The following is a 22,768-nucleotide window of genomic DNA, read 5'->3' as shown; positions in this document are numbered from 1 at the left end:
GGCAGGCGGACTCTCAACCACTTGCGCCACCAGGGAGGCCCATATGGTATTTTCTTTGTCTGACTTATTTCACTTAAACTCTAGGTCCATCCATGTTGCTGCAAATAGCATTATTTTTTCTTTTTTATGGCTGAGTAATATTCCCATATATTCCATGTGAGATACACACACACACACACACACACACACACACACACACACACATACACATCACATCTTCTTTATCCATTCATCTGTTGATGGACATTTAGGTTGTTTCCACACCTTGGCTATTGTAAATAGTGCTGCTATGAACATAAGGGTGCATGTATCTTTTGGAATTATAGTTTTGTCTGGGTATATGCCCAGGAATGGGATTGCTGGATCATATGGCAACTCTATTTCTAGTTTTTTGAGAAACCTCTATACTGTTTTCCATAGTGGCTGCACCAATTTACATTCCCACCAACAGTGTAAGAGGGTTCCTTTTTCTCCACACCCTCTCCAGGATTTATTATTTGTAGACTTTTTAAAGATGGCCATCCTGACCAGTGTGAGGCGGTACTTCATTGTAGTTCTGATTTGCATTTCTCTAATAATTAGTGGTGATGAGCATGTTTTCATGTGTCTATTGGCCCTCTGTATGTCTTTTTTGGAGAAATGTATATTTAGGTCTTCTGCCTAATTTTCGATTGGGTTGTTTATTTTTTTGTTATTTAATTGTATGAGCTGTTTGTATATTTTGGAAATTAATCCCTTGTCAGGTGCATCATTTGCAAATATTTTCTCACAGTCCATAGGCTGTCTTTTCATTTTGTTTCTGGTTTCCTTTGCTGTGCAAAAGCTTATAGGTTTAATTAGGTCCCATTTGTTTATTGCTTTTATTTCTAGTGCCTTGGGAGACTGATCTAAAAACATTGGAACAATTTATGTCAGAGAATGTTTTGCCTATGTTCTCTTCTGGGAGTTTTATGGTGTCGTGTTATGTTTAAGTCTTTAAGTCATTTTGAGTTTATTTTTGTATGTGGTGTGAGGGTGTGTTCTAACTTCATTGATTTGCATATGGCTGTCCAACTTTCCCAACACCACTTGGCTGAAGAGACTATCTTTTCACCATTGTATATTCTTGCCTTGTATATTCTTTGTTGAAGATTTACTGACCATAGGTATGTGGTTTATCTCTGGGCTCTCTATTCTGTTCCATTGATCCATATGTCTGTTTTTGTGCCAATACCACACTGTTTTGATTACTGCAGCTTTGCAGTATTGTCTTAAATCTGGGAGGGTTAAGCCTCCTGCTTTGTTCTTTTTCCTCAGGATTGCTTTGGCGATTCTGGATCTTTTATGGTTCCCTATAAAATTTAGGATTATTTGTTCTTGTTTTGTGAAAAATGTCATGGGTCATTTGATAAGGGATCATATTAAATCTGTAGATTGCTTTGGGTAGTGTGGCCATTTTAACAGTATTAGTTTTTTCCAGTCCAAGAGCATGGGATATCTTTCCATTTCTTTGAATCATCTTCAGTTTCCTTTATTAATGTTTTATAGTTTTCAGTATATAAGTCTTTCACCTCCTTGGTGAGGTTTATTCCTAAGTATTTTAATTTTTTTGATGTGATTTTAAAAGAGATTCTTTACATTCCCTTTCTGATATTTCACTGTTAGTGTAAAGAAGTGCAACCAATTTCTGTATCTTAATCTTGTATGCTGCTACCTTGCTGAATTCATTTATCAGTTCTAGTAGTTTTGGTGTGGAGGGTTTTCCAGGGTTTTTAGGGTTTTCTATATATAGTATCATGCCATATGCATATAATGGCAGTTTTACCTCTTCCCTACCAATCTGAGTACCTTTTATTTCTTGTCTGATTGCTGTGGCTAGGACTTCCAATACTATGTTGAATAAAAGTGGTGAGAGTAGGCATTCTTGTCTTGTGCCAGATTTTAGCAGGAAGGCTTTCAGCTTTTCACCATTGAGTATTATATTGGCTGTGGGTTTGTCATAAATAACTTTTATTATGTAGAGATATGTTCCATCTATACCCACTTTTGTAAGGGTTTTTATCATGAATGGATGTTGAATTTTATTGGATGCTTTTTCTGCATCTTTTGAGATCATCATATGGTTTTTGTATTTTCTTTTGTTGATGTGATGTATCATATTCATTTGTGTATTTTGACCCTGTGATGATCCTTGTGACCCTGGGATGAATCTAACTTGGTCATGGTGTATGACCTTTTTTATGTGTTGTTGGATTTGGTTTGCTAATATTTTGCTGAGAATTTTTGCATCTATATTCATCAAAGATATTGGCCTGGGGCCTCCCTGGTGGCGCAGTGGTTGAGAGTCCGCCTGCCAATGCAGGGGACATGGGTTCGTGCCCCGGTCCGGGAAGATCCCACATGCCGCGGAGTGGCTGGGCCTGTGAGCCCTGACCGCTGAGCCTGCGTGTCCAGAACCTGTGTTCCGCAACAGGAGAGGCCACAACAGTGAGAGGCCTGCGTACCGCAAAAAAAAAAAAAAAAAAAAAAAAAAAGATATTGGCCTGTAATTTTCTCTTTTGGCAGTGTCTTTGTCTGGCTTTGGTATCAGGGTGATGGTGGCTTCATAGAATGTCTTTGGGAGTGTTCCTTTTCCTTCAATCTTTTGGAAGAGTTTGAGAAGGATCAGTATAAACTCTTATTTGTATATTTGGTAGAATTCACCTGTGAAGCCATATGGTCCTGGACTTTCGTTTGTAGGGAGTTTTTTAAATTACACATTCTATTTCACTTCTAATGATCATTCTGTTCAAGTTATCTATTTCTTCTTTTTTTTAAATTTATTAATGTATTTATTTTTGGCCGCATTGGGTCTTCGTTGCTGCGTGCAAGCTTTCTCTAGTTGCAGTGAGCAGGGGCTACTCTTCATTGTGGTGCACGGGCTTCTCACTGTGGTGGATTCTCTTGCTGCAAAGCACAGGCTCTAGGCATGCGAGCTTCAGTAGTTGTGGCACAGGGGCTCAGTAGTTGTGGCTCACGGGCTTAGTTGCTCCACGGCATGTGGGATCGTCCCAGACCAGGAATCGAACCCGTGTCCCCAGCTTTGGCAGGAGGATCCTTAACCACTGAGCTGCCAGGGAAGTCCCTCTATTTCTTCTTGCTCCAGTTTTGGTTAGCTGTATGTTTGTAGAAACTTGTCCATTTCTTCCAGGTTATCAAATTTGTTGGCATATAATTGTGCATAGTATTCTCGTGGTTCGTGGTATTTCTCTGGTATATCAGCTGTGATTTCTCCTCTTTCATTTCTTATTTTTTTATTTGGGTCTTCTCTCTTTTCTTCTTGGTGAGCCTGGCCAGAGGTTTGTCAATTTTGTTTACCCTTTCAAAGAACTGGCTCTTGGTTTTATTGATTTTTTAATTGTTTTTTAATCTCTATTTTATTTATTTCCTCTCTGATCTTTATTATCTCCTTCGTCCTGCTAATTTTAGGGTTTTTTGTTCTTCTTTTTCTAATTCTTTTAGGTGGTGGGTTTGGTTGTTTATTTGAGATTTTTCTTGTTTCTTAAAGAAGGCCTATATCACTATGAACTTCTTTCTAAGAATTGATTTTGCTGCATTCCATAGATTTCATATGGTTGTGCTTTCATTGTCATTGACCTCAAGATATTTTTAAATTTCTTCTTTGATTTCATCATTGACCTATTGGTTTTTTAGTAGCATGTTGTTTAGTCCATGTATTGTTTTTATTCTCATTTCTTTTTCTTTGGTTGATTTCTAGTTTCATGCCATCATTGTCAGAAAAGATGCTTGAAATAATTTCTACCCTCTTAAATTTGTTGAGGCTTGTTGAGACTTGTGCCCTAGTATGTGGCCAATCCTAGAGAGTGTTCCATGTGCACTTGAAAAGAAGGTGTATTCTGCTTTTTTGGCTGTAATATCTTGAAAATATCAAGTATAACAGTTCTATTGTATCATTTAGGATCTCTGTTGCCTTATTGATCTTTTGTCTCAAAGATCTGTCCATTGATGTGAGTGGGGTGTTAAAATCTCCTACTATTATTGTATTCCATCAATTTCTCCCTTTATGTCTGTTAGTATTTGTTTTATGTATTTGGGTGCTTCTATATTGGGTGCATATATGTGGACAAGTATAATATCCTCTTCTTGTGTTGATCCTTTTATCATTATATAGTATCCTTTATCTTTCTTTATAGCCTTTGTTTTAAAGTCTATTTTGTCTAATATGAGTATTGCCACCCCTGCTTTCTTGTCATTTCCGTTTGCATGAAATGTCTTTTTCCATCCCCTCACTTTCTTTTTTTAAAATTTTTTTAAAATTATTTTTATTTTTGGCTGTATTGGGTCTTCGTTGCTGCACGCAGGCTTTTCTCTGGTTGTGGCGAGCAGGGGCTACTCTTCTTTGCGGTGCGTGGGCTTCTCATTGCAGTGGCTTCTCTTGTTGTGGAGCACGGGCTCTAGGCACACAGGCTTCAGTAGTTGTGGCACACAGGCTCAGTAGCTGTGGCTCGTGGGCTCTAGAGCACAGGCTCAGCAGTTGTGGTGCATGGGCTTAGTTGCTCCACAGCATATGGGATCTTCCCAGACCAGGGCTCGAACCTGTGTCCCCTGCATTGGCAGGTGGATTGTTAACCACTGTGCCACCAGGGAAGCCCCATCCCCTCACTTTCAATCTATGTGTGTCCTTTGCCCTAAAGTGGGTCTCTTGTAGGCAGCGTTTTGTAGGCTCTTGTCCTTTTTATCCAGTCTGCCACTCTGTGTCTTTTGATTGGAGCATTTAGTCCATTGACATTTAAGATAATTACTGGTAGATATTTATTGCCATTTTAAACCTTGTTTTCCCGTTGATTTTATATTTCTTCTTTGTCCCTTTCTTTTTTTGTTTTTCCTTTTGTGGTTTGATGACTTTTTTTGTAGTATGCTTGTGTTCTCTTCTTTTTGGTTTTTGTGAACCTATATTATGTTTTTGATTTTTGGATACCCTGTTTTTGAAGTATATTAACCCCTTCCTGTATCTACTTGCTTTAGACTGGTAGTCATACAGGCTTAAACACACTCTAGGAAAAAAAAAATCTACACTTTCTTACTGTCCTCCCCCACATTTTATGATTTGATGTCCTCTTTTACATCTTCACGTTCATCCTTTTGCCGTTCATTGTCATTATCATCACTTTCACAGAAATTTTTTGTTTTGTCTTGCTTTAAATCTGTGTACTAGCTTATTTAAGTGATTTCCTTTCCAATTGTGATTTTCTCTTCCCTGTAGATTCTTACTTCTTTTCTATTTAGAGAAGACCTTTCAATATTTCCTTTAGGATAGGTTTAGTATTGCTGTATTCTTTTAGTTTTTGCCTGTGTGAGAAGTTCTTTATCTCTTCTTCTATTCTAAATGATAATCTTGGGTAGAGTATCCTAGGTTGCAGATTTTTCCCTTTCAGGACTTTGAATATGTCTTGCCACTCCTTTCTGGCCTGCAACGTTTCAGTAGAGAAATCAGCTGATAGCCTTATGGGGGTTACCTTGTAGTTAACTCTTTGTTTTTCTCTTGCTGCCTTTAGAATCCTCTCTTTAACTTTTGCCATTTTACTTATAATATGTCTTGGTGTAGGTCTGTTTGGGTTCATCTTGTTTGGGACCCTCTGTGCTTCCTGTAACTGGATATCTGTTTCATTCTCTAGGTTTGGGAAGTTTTCAGCCATGGTTTCTTCAAATACGTTTTCAATTCCCTTTTCTCTTTCTTCTCCTTCTGGGATCCCTATTATGCATAGATTGGCATGCTTTATATTATCCCGTAAGTCTCTTATATTGCTTTCATTTTTTAAAATTTGGCTTTCTGTCTCCTGCTCTGATTGGGTGCTTTCCATTATTCTGTCTTCCAGATCACTTATTTGTTCCTCTGCGTTATTCATTCTGCTATTCATTGCCTTTAGCTCAGCTTTCCTCTTGGCGAATGAGTTCTCTAATTTTTCTTGGTTGCTTTTTTATAGTTTCTAGTTCCTTTTTTTTTTTTTTTCTTTTTGCGGTATGTGGGCCTCTCACTGCTGTGGCCTCTCCCGTTGCGGAGCACAGGCTCCGGATGCGCAGGCCCAGCGGCCATGGCTCACGGGCCCAGCCGCTCCGCGGCATATGGGATCCTCCCAGACCGGGGCACGAACCCGCATCCCCTGCATCGGCAGGCGGACTCTTAACCACTTGCACCACCAGGGAGGCCCTCTAGTTCCTTTTTACAGTAATCTGCATTTCTGTCAATAGCCCTTCTTAATTCCTTCAGTGTTTTCATTACCTCCTTTTTTTTTTTTTTTTTGCGTTACGCGGGCCTCTCACTGTTGTGGCCTCTCCCGTTGCGGAGCATAGGCTCCAGACGCACAGGCTCAGCGGCCATGGCTCATGGGCCCAGCCTCTCTGCGGCATATGGGACCTTCCCAGACCGGGGCACAAACCCATGTCCCCTGCACTGGCAGGCGGACTCTCAACCACTGCGCCACCAGGGAAACCCTATTACCTCCTTTTTGAACTCTGTGTCTGTTAGACTGAAGAGATCTGTTTCACTTGTTCTTTCAGGGGAATTCTCCTGATTTTTCAACTGGGAGCAGTTCCTCTGCTTCTTCATTTTACTTATATTCCTGTTGCTTTATGAGTTTAGGAGAAACAATTATCTACTGTGGTCTTGGAGGGCTATTTATATGGGGGAACATCCCTGTGTAGCCTGCTTGGGTTTAATATTTTTGGTGCGAGGGCTGTTTTTAGTATGGATGCCTGTCACATCTTTCCTTAGTGTATGCTGGCCATTATCCCCTTGATAGGAGGTGTGACTGGCGTTGTGGTGATCAGAGCCTGCACTAGATGTTGAGCGAGGCAGCCGCGCAGGGAGAGATTTCAGCCCTGCTTCCTAAGTTGCGTGGCCCCTGGGCTCAGCTGTGATTTCAGCCCCTCCTCTGCACGTGGGCAACCCGCTGGTAGCTTTCCTCCAGCCCAGGCAGGAGCCCACCCAGGCGGTGGCCCACTGAGGTGGTGGCTTGGGTGCGTGCTCCCAGAGCCTGTAGAGGCTGCTATGGCGGGCGTCTCCACCCCTCCCTTTGTACACCGCTTAATGGCGCTTCACTTTTATGGCGGGTTCAAGCTTCTGCAAACACCCCCAGTTGCAGCTGTACCGCACTCCAGCCCCTTCAGGCTGTCTCCGTGCAGCCAACAGCAGTCCTTTCCCCAGGTCTGTTCTCTAAACCCCGTGTTCCAGCACCCATACCAGCAGCTGCCCATCTCAGGCTGGGGTGCACAAAGCAGTGGCATAGACCACCTGTGTACGTCTCTCTCTGTTCTGCCTGCCACAAACCAGTTGTGCTCTCCTCTGAGCCTCTGGAGCTCCCTTTCTGTCCTGGCTGATCTCCCCCCCAGTGAGGGGGCTTCCCAGGGTGCAGGAACCTCGCCACTCCTTCAGTTCCCTCCCAGGGGAGCAGGTCCCATCCCACTTCCTCTTTTTTTTTTTTTTTTTTCTTTCATCCTGCCCGGTTACGTGGAGATCCTTCTTGTCCTTTCAGGTGTTTGAGGTCTCCTGCCAGTGATCGGTAGGTATTCTGTAAGAAGTTTTCCATTTGTATTTTTTGATGTATTTGTGGGAGGAGGTGAGTTCCACATCCTTCTACTCCACCATCTTGACTGGAGTGCAGGAATACGTTTCTTGGAGATGAAGCTTCACCAGAGATCTTTCTCTGTAGCTTCTGGGTTGGCCTCTGCTGTGACCTCTTTCTTACTCTCAAAGTACTTACACCATGTCACCTGGTTGAAATCTCCATTTATTCGTTCCCAAAAAGTATTTATTGAGCACCTGCTATATGCTAAGGATTGCATTTTCTATGCGTTTTTTTTTTTTTTTTTTTTTTTTGGCTGTACGCGGGCCTCTCACTGCTGTGGCCTCTCCCGTTGCGGAGCACAGGCTCCGGACACACAGGCTCCGCGGCCATGGCTCGCGGGCCCAGCCGCTCCGCGGCATGTGGGATCTTCCGGGATCGGGGCACGAACCCGTGTCCCCTGCATCGGCAGGCGGACTCTCAACCACTGCGCCACCAGGGAAGCCCTCTATGCGTTTTTGTCCAGAGTTATAGGTAGATGTTTCATATGCCAACATAAGCCTTTGATACTCACTGGGTCCCATATAGGCCACAATATACTTCCACCGTCTGTTCTGCAACACTAGTTACCCCAAAGCAGGGTCCCTGAGACCGCTGGGTCAACTGTCCTTCTAGGGATTCTAGCCCCAAATGTGAAACAGTTATTAAAAGAATCAGCCTCGGGGCTTCCCTGGTGGTCCAGTGGTTGAGACTTCGCCTTCCAATGCAAGGGGTACGGGTTTGATCCCTGGTCAGGGAGCCAAGATCCCACATGCCTCAGGGCCAAAAAACCAAAACAGAAGCAATATTGTAACAAATTCAATAAGACTTTAAAAATGGTCCACATTAAAAAAAAAAAAGAATCAGCCTGTTTGTAAAAGCTCTGCATGAATCTAAGGGGTCCTAAGTATTTCTCTGGGCAAAATAATCCTTATTCTTTGCCTTTATAAGTAAGATTCTTCATCACCTCGATGCATTCTGTGTTTCTTCTCTTGTTTAGAAGGGGAAACTGTTTCAGAAGTTGGTCTGTGATTTACCCAGGATCCAGGGTCTTGAGCAAGTCTTCACTGGAGTCAAGACTCCTGGGTTCCACTCAGTGCAAAAAGCAAAAGCCCTTGGAGACGAGGAAGCTCAAGAAAGGAACAGTAGCCTGACTGAGGCCTACAGCTAGTAAGCCAGGTCTGTCCACTCCGTCCTGCTGGGGTCAGAATGTCATCTGAGAGGTTATTGTGCCTGGAGAGACCTTCTGCCTTTCCTGGGGCATCAGGGATCATGGGAATTAGTGGTGAGCCTCTGGCCCAGGTCGGGACAAGGGGGCAGTAATACTGTAGTGCAGCACTGTCACCCAGGGTGGTGCGTTTTGCTCTGACCACAGATGCAGGGCTTTCTGTCCCGCTGCTTCTTTTCCCTTCTGGTTCATTCATCAGTTACCTATGCAGCAGTTGCTATTATTTCTAGGTTTTACTGGGTACCCTGGAAATGGGTGGGCTGTGAGGAATCAGCTTTATTTCCTGATGCAAATGGGACTCCTCTTACCAGGGACTGAGCTGATGCTTACGACCTGTTGAGCTGCTTTAGCTCTGACACCACTGTGGGCAGTGAAGTGAGCTAAGGAACGGGATAGGTGCTGAGTGTGGCTGACAGGTTGGAAGCAAACTCCACTATTCAGCTCCGTATGTGGTCTGAGAGGCTTCCATAAGCGTCCACATACCTCTCCCCCTTGCCCCCACTAGCTCTCTTGGCATATGGAAGGGTTGTTTATTTTAAATTATGAGATAGCTCTTCTAATTGTATGTTCTTATGTTTGCGTTTCACTCCTTTAGTTTGTCAGGAACTAGCCCCCTCTAGTGGAAAAGGTGACCACTTCCTCATTTTTGCCCCACATAACACAAGTCTTTGGAAGGCAAGAAGGGGCCGGCTGTCCGTCCGTGTGTTGAGAAGACATCCATGGAAGCTTTAGGTGCCAGCCCAGCAAGTGAGGAACAGGGGCCAGGAGAAAGGAATAAGGGGTGGGGTTGAGGACTAACACTTCTCCTTGAACTGAGGTCTGAGGGAAAGAGATAAATAGATTGTCTGACTGTGTGCACTTATCGCGGGCCTCTGGATTCCCTCCCCTGCCCTCCCCCCTGCACCGTGCACCCCCCTTCCCTCGGGGCGTCTCTGGTCTCTCCCGAGTGGCACGACGCAGGCCCCACCTCCCCGTCGGAGTTCAGAGCGCATCTTTTCTCTTGCACTAATCCGCCTGGAGGTGTGTCTGGGCTTATGCTCAGGAACAAGGCCACCCCCTCTCGTGTGCCTCCCTTCCCAAACCTTGGTCTCTGTTCCTAGTTCACCCCTGGGTTCCAGTTGGTGCCAAAGTTTGCGAAAGAGGATTCTGTCCTGCCCACAGACTCCAGGACTAATGAAAGATAAAGAACAAAGCACAAGCCAATATGTACTTTCCAATAATTTTTTTGTTTTTAATATCAATTGACATTTTAAAAAATACAGAGGTGTTTGACACAGAATAGCACCATTGTGTAGGACACACACAGTTCCTGCGCCCGGCACCTGAAGGGGGGGTTCTCTTGCCTGGGCTGGGGGGCAGTCACTCAGGGGGCGTTTGACTCACACCAGTTAGTTTCCTGCCTCTGCCTTGACCCAAAGGTCTTACAGGAAGACAATAAATAAATAGAACACCGAGATTTTATTTTGCAGTCTGCCCAGTTCAGGTCTCTTAGAGAAGGGAGAAAAGTCCAAACTGTGAGAGGGTGGGATGAATGGACATCAGGTCAGGTCAGCCATTCAGTGCAGAGTCCTAGAGTGACTGGGATTGGAAAGTACTTGGGTCCTTTGGGTTTGCAATGGATGGTGTTGTTTCTGGGTTCGGGTTTTTACAAGAAGCAGACAGGCCCTATGTCCACACCAAATTCCTGCTCGGGCCCTCCTATGTCCATGGGTGCAATGTCAATGATGGGGAGGCGTGAGGTCTTCTGCGACCGGTACTCAATCATAGTCTTGCCCCACTTACCGGTGTGTTTCTAGGGGAGAAAGAGAGGAGAGTTGGTGGATGCCTTACAATCTGGTGCCAGCTGCCCTGGACCCCAAAACTGAACACAAAGCACAGAACACACCCAGGGGGCCTAGACCTCTTTTGGATTGGCCTCCACCTCGACTCCAGTCCTCAGCCTCCTCCCCCTGCCCTTCTCCTCCCCACTCCACAGTGACCCAGCCTGCGAGGGCAGAGGCCCACACATCGCATGAGTGTTCCTCCAAGTCACCGGACACGCTGAGCCAAGAGAGGGGAGGAGACAGAACAGCACGCCCCTCTCCCTCACCTGTCGCTCTGCGTGTCGTCCCCAAGTAGCCCGTCACGCTCGTGCCCCTTTAGGACTAGGATGCCTGCTGTGGACCAGCCCTCTGCCTGCCTGCTGCAGCCCGGGGCCCCGGGCGGCTCATCTCTCTGGTGGCCCAGCCGGCCTGACTCACCGTGCAGCCATCCTTCAGAACAGTATACGTGAACCTGCTGTTGCCCTCAGCCCGGATCTCCACGTCGTTGGAGCCCTGGATGAGCAGGGCCTTCTTGAGGTTGCCAGCGGCTTCGTCCAGGTAGGCAATGCTGTTCTTGCAGTGGTAGGTGATGTTCTGGGAGCCCTCGGTGGACAGCAGGCGCAGGAAGGTCATCTGGACGTTGGCAGTGTTGGGAGCCAGGTTGTCATCTCCATAGCTGAACTGGGAGGGCAGAGAGCAGTGGCGTGAGGCCCGGGGGGACAGGGGCCTCCGACCGGGGTTCGCAGGAGCTGAAGGGGGCTGGGGGAGGGGTCACTAGGAAGACATGTTTGCTTCCGGGGAGTGGAGCAAGCCTCTAAGGATTCTTCCTCCACCTCGAAGTGGGAAAAAATCCTCCTCCTCCTCTTTCCTTCTTCCCCTTAACTCTCCCCCCACCCCATCCAGTGAGAATGGGAGCAAGGCACTAAAAACGGCCAGGGAGAAAGCAGAGGAGGATTCTGAGGCACCGTCCCTGGCCTAGAGCAAGCAGGGACTCACGTGGAAGCCACCGTTGATGGTTTCTCCAAACCAGATGTGTTTCTTGTCCTTGCTCTTGCTGTTCCACCAGTTCTTCTTGGGAACGCTGGCTGGGCTGGGGTAGACGCAGGTCTCGCCAGTGTCCATGTTGCAGAAAACCTTCATGGCGTCCAGGGTGCAGCCCTGGTTCGGGTCGATCCAGTAATCTCCTGCAGCGGAGAGGCAACACCCCATCGGGGCTCAGACAGGCACAGACACACGCTCCCGAGAGAGCCAGGCCTGCCTGGGGTGACAGAAAGGCCTACGGGGACACCAGGGGGAGAGGAGCAGGGTGTGAGGGCCACATGCGGCCAAAGGGAGGGGAGAGGGAGGGATCCGGGCGAGGAGACCCAGATGGGAAGGTCTAGGGCTAAACGGGGGTGCAGGCAAAGGGACAGGAGCAGGGCCTGCCCGGTGGATGGAACTCTACCCTGAAGTCACCTCCGCCATGTGGCCATGGCAGGACGGGACCGGGGCTGCAGTTTCTCTGCTGTGAAATGGGGGAGCCACCAGTACCAGAACCTTCCAGGCCCGACTCTGCCCGGCACTGAGAGATGCCTGCTCCCTCCTTCTGAAGGGGGCCATGCCCAGTGGGCTGACTTCCTATTCTCCGGGGCGGGGATCCTGCCCCCCCGGCTCACCGCTCTTCCACTCCGGGTGGCAGAGTTTCAGGTCCCGGCAGGTGCGAGCGGGGTTCTTGCGGGATCCCTCGGGGCTGCGGATGCTCTCGATCTGGTTATTGAGGGACTTGAGTGTGGCATCCACCTCGGCGTCGTGCTCTCTCAGGTTGCCGGCTGCCTCATCGGCCCGCATGTACTGCAGGGGGTCGGGGCCCTTCTCTCTCGGGCCTAGGCCAGCAAAGGCGGACATGTCAATGCCAGGGCCAGGGGGACCTGGAGGGCCAGGGGGTCCAGGATTTCCAGGAGGACCCTGCAGCAGGAAACAGAGAAATCAGCCAGGAATTACAGGGAGACGCCCCTCCTATGTCCATCCCCACCTGCTAGAATGTACGAGGATGTCTTCTTCCCAGTCCCATGACGTTGGGTGTGTGCATGTGTGTGTGTGTGTGTGTGTGTGTGTGCGCACAGCAGGCCAAGACCAAGAAAGCCATAGGATGCTCCCTGTTTGTTCATTAGCCCCTCTCTTCTATGTCTCAGGGGCTCTGAACCTCCAGGGACCCCCCAGGATAAAGGATGCTGTCATGTCAGCTGCAGGCTGATGCCCCAAAAGAAGCCCTTAGCATCAGAGAGCTCAAGCCTCCCGGTGCTGGGAACACCCCAGACAGCAGGAAGGACACTCACAGCAGGGCCAGTTTCGCCTGAACGTCCACGGGGTCCAGGAGGTCCAATGGGGCCGGGGATTCCATTAGCGCCATCTTTGCCAGAGGGACCGACGGGGCCAGGAGGACCCTGCAGGCCGGGAGGGAGAAAGGCAGTGAGAAGAGAGCCATCGACGAAGGGAAGGTCCGGGAGAAGCTGGGGCTGGTGAGGCCGCCGTCCTGGCAGCACCCGTAGCTGCTCCCTTCCCAGGTTTTCCCATTTCTCAGTCGTGGAACCCCGCGCTGGTCTCCGTGTGGCCAAGAACCGGCCGGACGGCTTCACGGCTCTCTCACTCCCTGCAATCCTCTCTGTAAAATCCTATTCCCAGGGAGTCTGTCTGACAGCCGAGAGCTGCTCTCGTGTTCGTCCTGTGACCTCAGGTACTTCTCTGGCCACAGTGTCACCAAGCCAGTCCCACTTCTGCTGCTGAGTGAGGTACCTGAGCCCGAGGCTTCCCCAGAAGCAGCCACATCTCCCTCCTCACCAAACAGCTGACCAGCACCCTGGTCCCACCCCGGAGGAAGGGTTCACTCCGTCTCACTTACTCTGGGGCCAGAAGGACCGGCAGGACCAGAAGTCCCTTGGTCTCCAGAAGGACCCTGTGCAGCAGGAAGAGGCAAAGGTCAGAGGTCAGCACAGACAGGGCCCCATCTTCCACGTCAGGAGGCCTTCTTGAATATGTATATATACTGGGAGCTGGGGGAGCGCATACACGTCCCGCCCCTGCACCCCTTCCATGTGCTCCTCCCTCCAACCCTGAGGAGGCCCTGCACGTTTCTCAGGATGATCCCAAGTCGCCTTAGCAGCATGGGAAACTCAAGTGGGCTCTGTGAAGTGGGACGCCCTGGGGAACAAAGCGCAGCCTGCGGCACTCACAGGGGGGCCGGGCAGACCCTGCAGACCAGTGAAGCCACGGTGTCCCTTCAGTCCCCTCTCGCCAGCCTCTCCCGTCTCTCCTTTGTCACCTCGGGGGCCTTGAGGGCCCTGGGAACAAGACACAAAGACACAGGTTTGGTCAGCTCAGGCCAGTCTCTGCCAGCCTCACCCGAACCAAGGAGCCCCAGGTCCCTGCTGTCCCCTGAACCTGCCTGTCGGGGACCCAGCACAGGATGCTCAGATACTCACTGGCATTCCCCGGGCTCCAGCTGGTCCTGAGGGTCCCATGGGGCCTTGTGCACCCTGTGGGGAGAGTGGGGGCAGCGTCAGAGCACGGTCAGGACAGGGACGGCCCTCTTCTGCGTCTGCCCTCGGTCTGGGCACTGAGGCTGCTGCTCCACAGCCCAGCCCCAGGGGCGCGCCCAGGGCCTGGGGTGGTGGAAAGCTCCCTACCCACGCAGCCACCCTCCTCCACCGTGGCTTTTACTGACTCGAAGATACTCACAGCTTCTCCTCGGTCTCCCTGCTTGCCGACTGGGCCGGCGGGGCCAGGAGAGCCAGGGGGCCCTGGGGCTCCGGGGGCACCCAAGGGACCGGTCTCACCACGATCACCCTGTCAGGAGAGAGGCCTCCGGCTCAGAGAGGAACGTTCCAGAAGAGGCAAGGAGAGACGTGATTCTGACCCCAGCCCTGCCAGGCCAATGGAATGTCCTCCCCACCCCACCATACTCACCTTGAGTGAGACCCCAATACTCACCTTGACTCCAGCTGCACCGTCTCTGCCAGGGGGGCCGTCAGCACCAGGGCTTCCCTGCGCAAAGGGAAACAGACGCCATCAGAGCTGTCCACCATCCCCGCCTCTGCTTCCTGTCCTCTCTCAGGAGCCCAGGTTTGTGCCCTCCATCCAGCCAAAGTTTTCTCAGCCAGCTTCCTCCTGCCTCCCCACCATGGGCCCAGCTCTTAGTCTCCGTGCCCTCTCTCTCCCATCACCACCCTCCCATCACATCTGGGCGCTTGGGCTCGGCCCATCTGTCACCCCCTTCTCCAGGGCTCCCCTCTCCCTAGAACGGGCTACCCCACAGTGGACCCCACTGCACACCTCGCGTCCAGGTTCACCCGCAGGACCAGTCAGGCCGGGAGGACCCACGGGGCCAGGGGGACCTCGGTCTCCAGATGCTCCAGGAGCTCCCTGCTTGCCAGGCTCACCCTGGGGGACAGCGACGAGGAGGATGAGTGCGCGCTCCGAGGCCCCTCTGAGCCCTTCTGGGGAGAGCACTGACCGGGGGTCAGTTCAGATGGTACAGAGTGGTGGCAGCCTCGGGGTGGCCAGGACACCGAGAGCACCAGGTGAAGAGCCTCCACCTGAGCCAGGCTGGGCCCAGCTCGCCCGGAGGAAGGGGCGTCCCCACTCACCGATGGGCCGGGCAGGCCGGGGAACCCTCGCTCACCACGCTGCCCAGGCAGACCAACGATGCCCCTCTGACCAGCCAGACCCTGGGGACCTGGAGGACCGTCGGGACCCTGAGGGAGGAGAGGAGGGAGGTGAGAACTTGAGAAGTGACACGGAGCCGCCCCCTGCCCATCTGCGAGGTGGCCAGCTGCCCACTGCAGGGGTCAGGGCACTTCTCTCTGCAGCGCCCACCCCTCCCCGGCAGCCCCACAGTCCTGCTCCCCCCACTCTGGGCTCTGTGAGCCCACGTGCCCTTCACACTCCTGCTCCAGGGACCTTGGCCCTGGGCTCCCCAGCCTGGGGTGGGACTTACAGAAGGACCGTCATCTCCAGGCTCTCCCTTCTCGCCAGGGGGTCCGGAAGGACCTTGGAGGCCAGGGTCACCAGCTCGGCCAGGGGGGCCACTGTCTCCTCGAGCACCTTTGGGACCATCTTTTCCAGAAGGACCAGGGGGGCCGGGGGGTCCAGGGTTGCCCTAGAAGGAACAAATGCGGGACGTGAGAACTCATCTCACCCTTTGCCATCCTTCCAGGCTGCCAAAGCCACGGTGACCCTCTGGGGGCCTCCTCCACCCTAAGGGCAGCTTGATCCCCACCCCGGACTACCTCTTCCATCTTCTCTCCCCCATGAGCTCTGGCTTCAAGCCAGCCTGGCTTCTCCAGCCTCTGCACGCTTTCCTTTTTCTGATCTACCTGGACTCCCTTCTGCTTCCTTCCCTGTGGCCTCAGTCCCACCACCCGTCCTCAAGGAACAGCTCCAGCCTCGCCCCTGGCCGCTAAGCCTCTGTGCCTGCTCCCTCTGCCCTTGGTGGTGGTGGTGAGCTGGGGGACTTTCCCCAGGAGCAAGGTGCAGACATTCTTACAAAGCACAGTGTGCTCAAGAAGTGTGCGTCCACGATGAAAGCAACTGTACCAGCCCTGTCCTGCCCATGGAGCCAGAAGCATGTGGCCAGCAAGAGGGCACACCACCCTGCTCCCAGCTGTCTACGAGGAGAGCAGGTCCCTATGGTCAGTTAACTACTGTTCCCAGGAGTGGGGATGGGCACAAAGACATGTGGGGGACTGGGCCAGACTCTTCGACCCTTGCCTGTGCCTCCCATGCCTGGAGTTAGGGAGGAAACAGCCGAGGGCAGCACTTACATTGGAACCTGGGGGTCCGACGCGGCCTGCAGCTCCGGGGAATCCGGTGGCCCCCTATGTGACGAGAGGAGGACCCTGAGTATCTCAGACCCTCAGGAGGCCCAAGAATCAAATTTGGGGGCGGGGGTCTCATAGGCTGGCGTGGAAAGGGGCGAGGGGCGCACGGCAGCAAGGGGAGAGCTAGAGAGGGAGAAAGGGCCCCCAGGTCTGGCCACTGCCTCGGGCAGCTGCAGCTTCTCAGCCTCCAGCCCCTGCAGGGGGAGCATGCGGCTGGGGCAGTCAGCGCTGTAGGGGCGCCCTCTCTCCCACCCGGCTGTGGGTTGGGCTCTGTGTGGGAGGGGCTCGGGCTGAGAGGGAAGGAGACCGGGTGGTGTCTCTGGGACCAGGCCTCCTTCCTGAGGCCCGGGGGGTGGGTGCGAGAGAAGCCACTGCCCCTACAGTGCCCTCCACCCGGCACAGTGACAGTGGGAATGGGGGCTTTGCTCACCGGGGGGCCTTGAGCACCTCGGGCTCCTTTAGGACCAGTCACACCAGTAGGACCCTGGGGAGGAAGGAGGCAGATGGTGAGGCCCGGTCGCCCTGGGGGAGGGCTGTGGGCTTCTGGGCGCAGGTTCCTTCTGAGTCCCCGACCGACCGTGGACTCCTGAGAGCTAGGTCCTCAAAGACACAGCTTTGTCAGCACTAAAATCCCAGCCTGGAGAGGCTGTCACAGGTGGGCCTGCCACCCCGACCCATAGGAGACTCGTGTTCTAGGAGACCTCGGGGAGGGCAGGCCCATCAGGTGTCCTCAGAGCCGGTCCGAGGTCTCCCAGGAGACTGGCCGCTCTGCCCCAGGCCGTCTGTGCTCAGGGAGACCCAGCGGCTGGTACCCTGTGTCGGCCCCCAGCCACACACCCACACCCACACCCACACCCACGGCTCTGAAAGCCAGCTTAGCTCCTTGAACCTTTACCCCTGACCTGAGCACCAATTCCTCCTCCCTGCAGCCTGCCCCTCCTGTGGCTGCAGCAGCAGGCTCCGGAGTCTGCTGGGTGGAGGGCCCTAAACACAGGCGGGCATCCCCAGGCCTCCTAGCCACCTCTGCCTGCCCAGGCCCCTCTCCCAGCACCCAGCACCGCCTACCCTGTGGGATCGGTTGCCCGGGGGAGCTCAGTGTTACCCACCTGAGGCCCGGGAGCTCCAGAGGGGCCCTGAGGACCCGGGGCACCAGCGTCACCTTTCTGGCCAGCCTCTCCTTGCTCGCCTTTGGCACCGGGCTGGCCGTCAGCACCCTGTCCCGGGAAGGAGGAGGCCAGTGAGTGCGGGCAAACACTTGAGGTTCCTCTAAAGGGGCCAGAGACTGTGTGAGTGTGTGCGTCCACCCTGGGCCTGGACACCGAGCCTCAGGTAGGACTATCACATCGGTGTGGAGATGTGGACGGAGAGGAGCCATTTCCCTCTTCTTTAAATCCTGTCCCTCCCTCCCCCGCAGGTGGGATGGTGTCCTTGGGGAATGACTTGAGCTGGCCAGAGTGGAGGGCATGGGAGGGAGGGAGGGTGGACAGAGATACTCACAGGGGGACCGGCAAATCCAGCGGGCCCGGGGGGTCCAGTCTCTCCACGTTCACCCTGTGAGAGAAGAGGGCCGGGAGGGGTGAGGCTCAGCTGCCGGCCTGCTCTGTTCCCTCCTGTGAGCCCAGAGCCCGCTCTGGCCCAGCCCAGCCTACTGCACAGTAACCCTCAGAGAGGGGGTCGGGAAGCTCCGTCCTAAATAAAGGGACCCAGGTCAGAAAGCCTCTCGCGGTCAGAGGATCTGGGGACCCAAAGGCCCTCCACCCTGATCACATCATGGGGGGACGTGTCTTCTCCCTTTCTCATCTCTCCTCCCACCCCCAGGCCCAGGGGGCAGGGTGGGAGCCATGCCCGGGGGGGCCTGCAGGGCCAGGCTCAGGGGCAGATACTCACCGGGGCGCCGCGAGCACCAGCAGTTCCTGCAGGACCAGGAGGTCCAACTTCTCCCTAAAGTGGGCCGGCGGCGGGGGGGTGGGGGGCGGACAAAAGCCAAGGATGAGGAATGTGGGGTGAGAGGGGGTCCCTTCCAGAGCAAAGTGCATCCAGAGAGCCCTAACGGGAGGACAGGGTCTCCGGTCTCCCCTCCGACCCGCGGCACGTTCTCCCCTTGTTGCTTTGGCCATACCTGCACCTACTCGGGGCCTTTGCTGAAGACACCCATACCCCCATCCAACTGCTTCCCTCGGTGGTGCACACAGCCATGACTTTGCCTCTAAGAAGAGCCCCCACCCTCCACTCCTTGCAGCCGCTGCAGGGCAGGAGGCCGACAGGTATCGAGCGAGGGGAAGAGAGAGCAGTCTTTGGCAGGACATGAGAAGGAGATTTGATGGGGAGGTGAGGCAAAGCGAGGAAAGGGATCCACGACTCACCTTCTCACCGTTGGCACCAGCCGGGCCAGGGGGGCCAATGGGGCCAGTCAGACCCTGGCGGGGGAGAAGGTGGAGTGAGGGGCAGGGAGAGGCAGCCAGGGACGCGGAGTCCAACAGGGAGCCTGGAGACGCCGCACCCAGCGGACCTTGGTGTACCCTCGTGTGGCCCCCAGAGCTCCCTCTCACCCTGGGGCCCCCACTTTTGACAGGGAAGTCCCTGTAGTTGCCCAGCCCACAAAACTGAGATAGGAGCAGAGACCACGCTCACACGCTGCCCCTCTGTCCCCTGAGTGCATGAGGTCCCCTGCATCTGTCCCCATCCCAACCCTAGGGAGCCTGCAACCAGCAATCACTTACTCGTCCACCGTCCTTCCCGGGGGCTCCCTCGGGGCCTTTCTCACCAACATCACCCTGTGGGATAGAGAAAAACGGGCCACCTCAGGAAGTCACTCCAAGATCCCCTTTGCCGGCTCAGTGCCCGCCCCACCCCCCGAATGGGGCTCCAGGCAGAGCTCAGAGCCTGGCCAAGAGGGCTTTGCTGCAGCCTCAGGGTGGGTGACGAGGAGTAACAGAAGTGAGACGGAGGGAAGTGTCAGGGCAGGACGTCGTGTCACTCAAGGTCAAACGGAGAGCCTGGGAGGGGTCTCCAAGTTCCTCAAGAGGGTAACGGGGACCCTCACCGCCAGGTGCCTTGGGGAGCGGGAGGGGGTGTGGGGAAGCCCAGCTGTGGCGGAGGCGCGCTCAGCCTGGTACTCACCCTGTCTCCCTTGGGCCCGGCGATGCCAGCTGCTCCTCTCTCACCGGGCATTCCCTGCAGACCTGGAGGGCCCTGAGCCCCAGGGGGGCCACCTGGGCCAGCTGCGCCCTGCGGTGGGAGAGGAGTCAGTGGAGGGCAGCACTTCCCCTGGGCCCCCCAGGCCCCAAGCCCCCTTTCCTTCCCTTCCTCCTCTGCCCAGATCCCTTTCTGTCTCATCCTCCATCCCTCCCTCCTTCCATCTTCATCCCCCCTGAGCCCCCTCCCCCTCCAGCCCAGAGGACCCCCGCCAGCAGGACCCGCCTCACTCACTTTGGGACCATCAGTTCCAGGAGTGCCAGGGAGGCCGCGGGGCCCCTGGAGGCCCTGGGACCCGGGAGAGCCACGTTCCCCTGGGAAACCTCGTTCACCCTGCGGCAGAGACACCAGGGAGCAATCAGGCAAGAGAGATGGGGCGGAGGCCCAGAGAGAGAGGAGAGCCAGGATGGCTGTGCTGGGACGCGCGGCAGAACCGCACGGGAAGGAGCAGGCCCGAGGAGGCCGCGCGGGAACAGCGGACGGGACACTCACCCTGGGACCCACGAGGCCGGGAGCTCCAGCTTCACCAGGAACGCCCTGAACAACAAAGAAGGATGTGTGAGAGAGCAGAGGCTTTTCTGCCCCAGATCCTCGGCTGAGCTGCCCTCCCGCTGGGGGCTGAGCTCAGACTGTCCTCTGTGGAGAGCTGGGCAGCAGGTCCTGGACATTCCCTGGCCTCATGGGGCTCCTTGTGCCCCCTCCTGCCCTTGCCTCCTGGGCATGAGAATAGGTCTTCCCACCTACACAGGCTACAGGTTCAAAGAGCCCCAAACTCACCTGGTCACCTGGTTTTCCACCTTCACCTGGGGGACCGGGCGGGCCAGGAAGTCCCTAGAAGCCAAGGTGACTTAGTTAGGAAAGGAGTGCGTTTGCTGGCGTGCCCTGCAGGGAGGCCAGCACAGTGCGAGAGCAGGTGTAGGGGAGGGGGTTCAGGGAAGACTCATCCCTGGGTCCCCCTCATGGGGGCACTGCTGCTGCCCCAGAGTCCTGCGTGTGGACGGAGACTGAACAGGACTGATCCAGCCACCTACCTGGAACCCAGATGGCCCAGGAGCACCCTGCTCGCCTCGTTCACCGGCAGGTCCCTGCAGAGGAAGACAAAAGCGAGCTGAGCCAGCCTCCAGAGAATCTGGGACCAAGCAAGGTGTGCATGCCTCGCTGTCCTCCCACCAGTGACCCCCACCCCTGACAACCCCGATGGGGTCCAGGCTGCCTCCTGGGACGCCCTGCCTCAGCTCAGGCTGGGTCAGGTGTCCTGGATCAGCCCAGATCCACACCTGTCAGCTCCATTACTCCCCACCTCTACCCACAAAGCTCCTGCCCACGGGCCACCTGGAGAGGCTGTGCAGGTACTTACAGCAGGTCCAGGGGGGCCTGCAGCTCCTGTCTCACCATCTTTGCCAGGGAGACCCTAGAGGGGAGAGAAAGGGGTGATGTAATGATACACTTCTTCAGTTCTACAGACCCCGGGACCAGGCAGGTGTACTATGTGGCCCAGAGTTTCTAGATGATCCCCCGCCTGAACTCCATTTCCACACCTTCTCTTCCTGTCCTTCCCCGGCCCCCTTCTTTCCCTCAGTCCTTCTCAGCATGGGAGCCTCCTCCATCTCTCTGGGCTGCTGTCAGCGACCAGAAGTCTCCCGGTGCGGACTCCTAGAGCAGGGCCCAGAGCAGCATGGGCTCAGCCACAGGAATCCACACTGCCAACTAGGGGTCCCAGAAGCACGCCATAGGGATGCTCTCTCCTTACAGGGGTCCAGCAAACGCTAAGGCATGGGCAGTGGGGAGGGTACTTACTCTCAGACCAGGAGCACCAGGCAGTCCTTTCTCACCAGCTTTGCCAGGCTCACCCTGGAAGAAAGAGTACAGGGCTATAAGGTGGAGGGCTCTGGTGGGAGCGGGGGTACGGCCAGCTTGGGAGATTGGGGCTTGGGGTCACTGCCTCGTGGACAGCAAAGGCCAAAGCCAAGTGTCAGCACCTCTCATGCTCAGAGGTGTGAACTGATAGCGCTGCCCCATGGATCAACGTCATGGCTGAGATGTCCCAAGGGCTCTAAAGAGCCCTGGGTTTCCCCTGATCACATCCACTCCTATGGGGCGTGGAGGTCCAACAGCCCAGGGTACCATGGCTCCTGCTCATCATGGCCCTTGGGATAACTCTATTCAGGGCCAGCCCTTTCCCCAGGAGCGGGAAGGTAGTAGCACCATGTGGAAGGAAATGGAAGGGCAGGTGATTACTTACATTGGCACCTTTGGGGCCAGGGAAACCCATGACACCAGGCTGCCCACGAGTCCCCTGAGGACCTGGAGGTCCAGGGCGACCATCTTCACCAGGGGCTCCCTGAAAGAGAGGACACCATTCTCAGAACACGGACACTCGACCACATTCGTCCATCCAGTATCTACTAAGTGCCTACTACGCAGCAGGCTCAGGGCTGGGCACTGGCCAGACAGCACGTGGGATGGACCAAGTTCGCAAACAGCAGCCCACATCACACACAGGCCCCATCGGCGACAAGGCACTCCTTCGCTCATAATTTTTGTCCGTGAAAATGCACACCGTGCTTTGTCTTCCTCCAACAGAAGGCCCAAATGCACAAGGGGGTGGCATTTTCAGAACTCACAGCCACTGCACAGGCCACACCTGGCCCTAGTACCTACCATCTGTCCCCCACCCCAATTCTCAAAATTCACGGGCTGCCCCTACCCAACTCCTGTCTCTTTTCCCATCTGCCTCCCCAAGGATTTCCCCAACCCCTCCCAACGACCCCAGATGATGGACTTACAGAAGGACCAACTTTGCCTTGAGGACCAGCATCGCCAGGGCGACCAGTGAGACCCTTTGTGTAGGAGAGAGAAGAGGATGGGTGCCAGGGCAGCCCCAGGACCGCCCAAACCTGGCAGCACAGGGGCGGAGGGACCAGGTGGGGCGGGGCACGGGGGCTCTGCTCAAAGTCAGAAGCCGAGGACAAAAGCAGCTCTGCTACTTACCCGGGCTCCAGGGAGGCCAGGTTCTCCAGGACGGCCAGGGTCACCATTGGCTCCCTTGGGACCAGCAAGGCCACTGGGCCCTCGCTCTCCAGGGGCTCCCTACACAAGAGGAGGCAG

General features: G+C 54.1%; 1 protein-coding gene across 2 annotated transcripts in view; it reads right to left on the bottom strand.

Moving 5' to 3' along the window:
• Positions 1 to 10,453: 10,453 nt before the first annotated feature.
• The window catches only part of COL2A1 (collagen type II alpha 1 chain), a 30,410-nt gene continuing 18,095 nt past the window's right edge, over positions 10,454 to 22,768 (bottom strand). For both annotated transcript variants that reach the window (XM_060114044.1, XM_060114045.1), the window contains 30 exons: positions 22,652 to 22,750; positions 22,447 to 22,500; positions 21,903 to 22,001; positions 21,458 to 21,511; positions 21,018 to 21,071; positions 20,692 to 20,745; positions 20,438 to 20,491; positions 20,153 to 20,197; positions 19,895 to 19,993; positions 19,586 to 19,693; positions 19,186 to 19,239; positions 18,829 to 18,882; positions 18,353 to 18,406; positions 17,963 to 18,016; positions 17,572 to 17,679; positions 16,896 to 16,949; positions 16,409 to 16,462; positions 15,583 to 15,744; positions 15,233 to 15,340; positions 14,919 to 15,026; positions 14,577 to 14,630; positions 14,325 to 14,432; positions 14,069 to 14,122; positions 13,820 to 13,927; positions 13,489 to 13,542; positions 12,926 to 13,033; positions 12,266 to 12,554; positions 11,607 to 11,794; positions 11,049 to 11,291; positions 10,454 to 10,600 (listed from right to left, as the gene is read on the bottom strand). In XM_060114044.1, coding sequence (XP_059970027.1) covers positions 10,454 to 10,600; positions 11,049 to 11,291; positions 11,607 to 11,794; positions 12,266 to 12,554; positions 12,926 to 13,033; positions 13,489 to 13,542; positions 13,820 to 13,927; positions 14,069 to 14,122; positions 14,325 to 14,432; positions 14,577 to 14,630; positions 14,919 to 15,026; positions 15,233 to 15,340; positions 15,583 to 15,744; positions 16,409 to 16,462; positions 16,896 to 16,949; positions 17,572 to 17,679; positions 17,963 to 18,016; positions 18,353 to 18,406; positions 18,829 to 18,882; positions 19,186 to 19,239; positions 19,586 to 19,693; positions 19,895 to 19,993; positions 20,153 to 20,197; positions 20,438 to 20,491; positions 20,692 to 20,745; positions 21,018 to 21,071; positions 21,458 to 21,511; positions 21,903 to 22,001; positions 22,447 to 22,500; positions 22,652 to 22,750 — 2,883 coding nt within the window. The remainder of the gene's footprint in view (positions 10,601 to 11,048; positions 11,292 to 11,606; positions 11,795 to 12,265; positions 12,555 to 12,925; positions 13,034 to 13,488; positions 13,543 to 13,819; positions 13,928 to 14,068; positions 14,123 to 14,324; positions 14,433 to 14,576; positions 14,631 to 14,918; positions 15,027 to 15,232; positions 15,341 to 15,582; positions 15,745 to 16,408; positions 16,463 to 16,895; positions 16,950 to 17,571; positions 17,680 to 17,962; positions 18,017 to 18,352; positions 18,407 to 18,828; positions 18,883 to 19,185; positions 19,240 to 19,585; positions 19,694 to 19,894; positions 19,994 to 20,152; positions 20,198 to 20,437; positions 20,492 to 20,691; positions 20,746 to 21,017; positions 21,072 to 21,457; positions 21,512 to 21,902; positions 22,002 to 22,446; positions 22,501 to 22,651; positions 22,751 to 22,768) is intronic.

This window comes from Mesoplodon densirostris, chromosome 11, assembly GCF_025265405.1.
Source record: "Mesoplodon densirostris isolate mMesDen1 chromosome 11, mMesDen1 primary haplotype, whole genome shotgun sequence".
In the NCBI taxonomy this organism is placed as follows: Eukaryota; Metazoa; Chordata; class Mammalia; order Artiodactyla; family Ziphiidae; genus Mesoplodon; species Mesoplodon densirostris.
The sequence above is the reverse complement of the archived record's forward strand: the minus strand, read 5'-3'. Positions and strand labels throughout refer to the sequence as shown.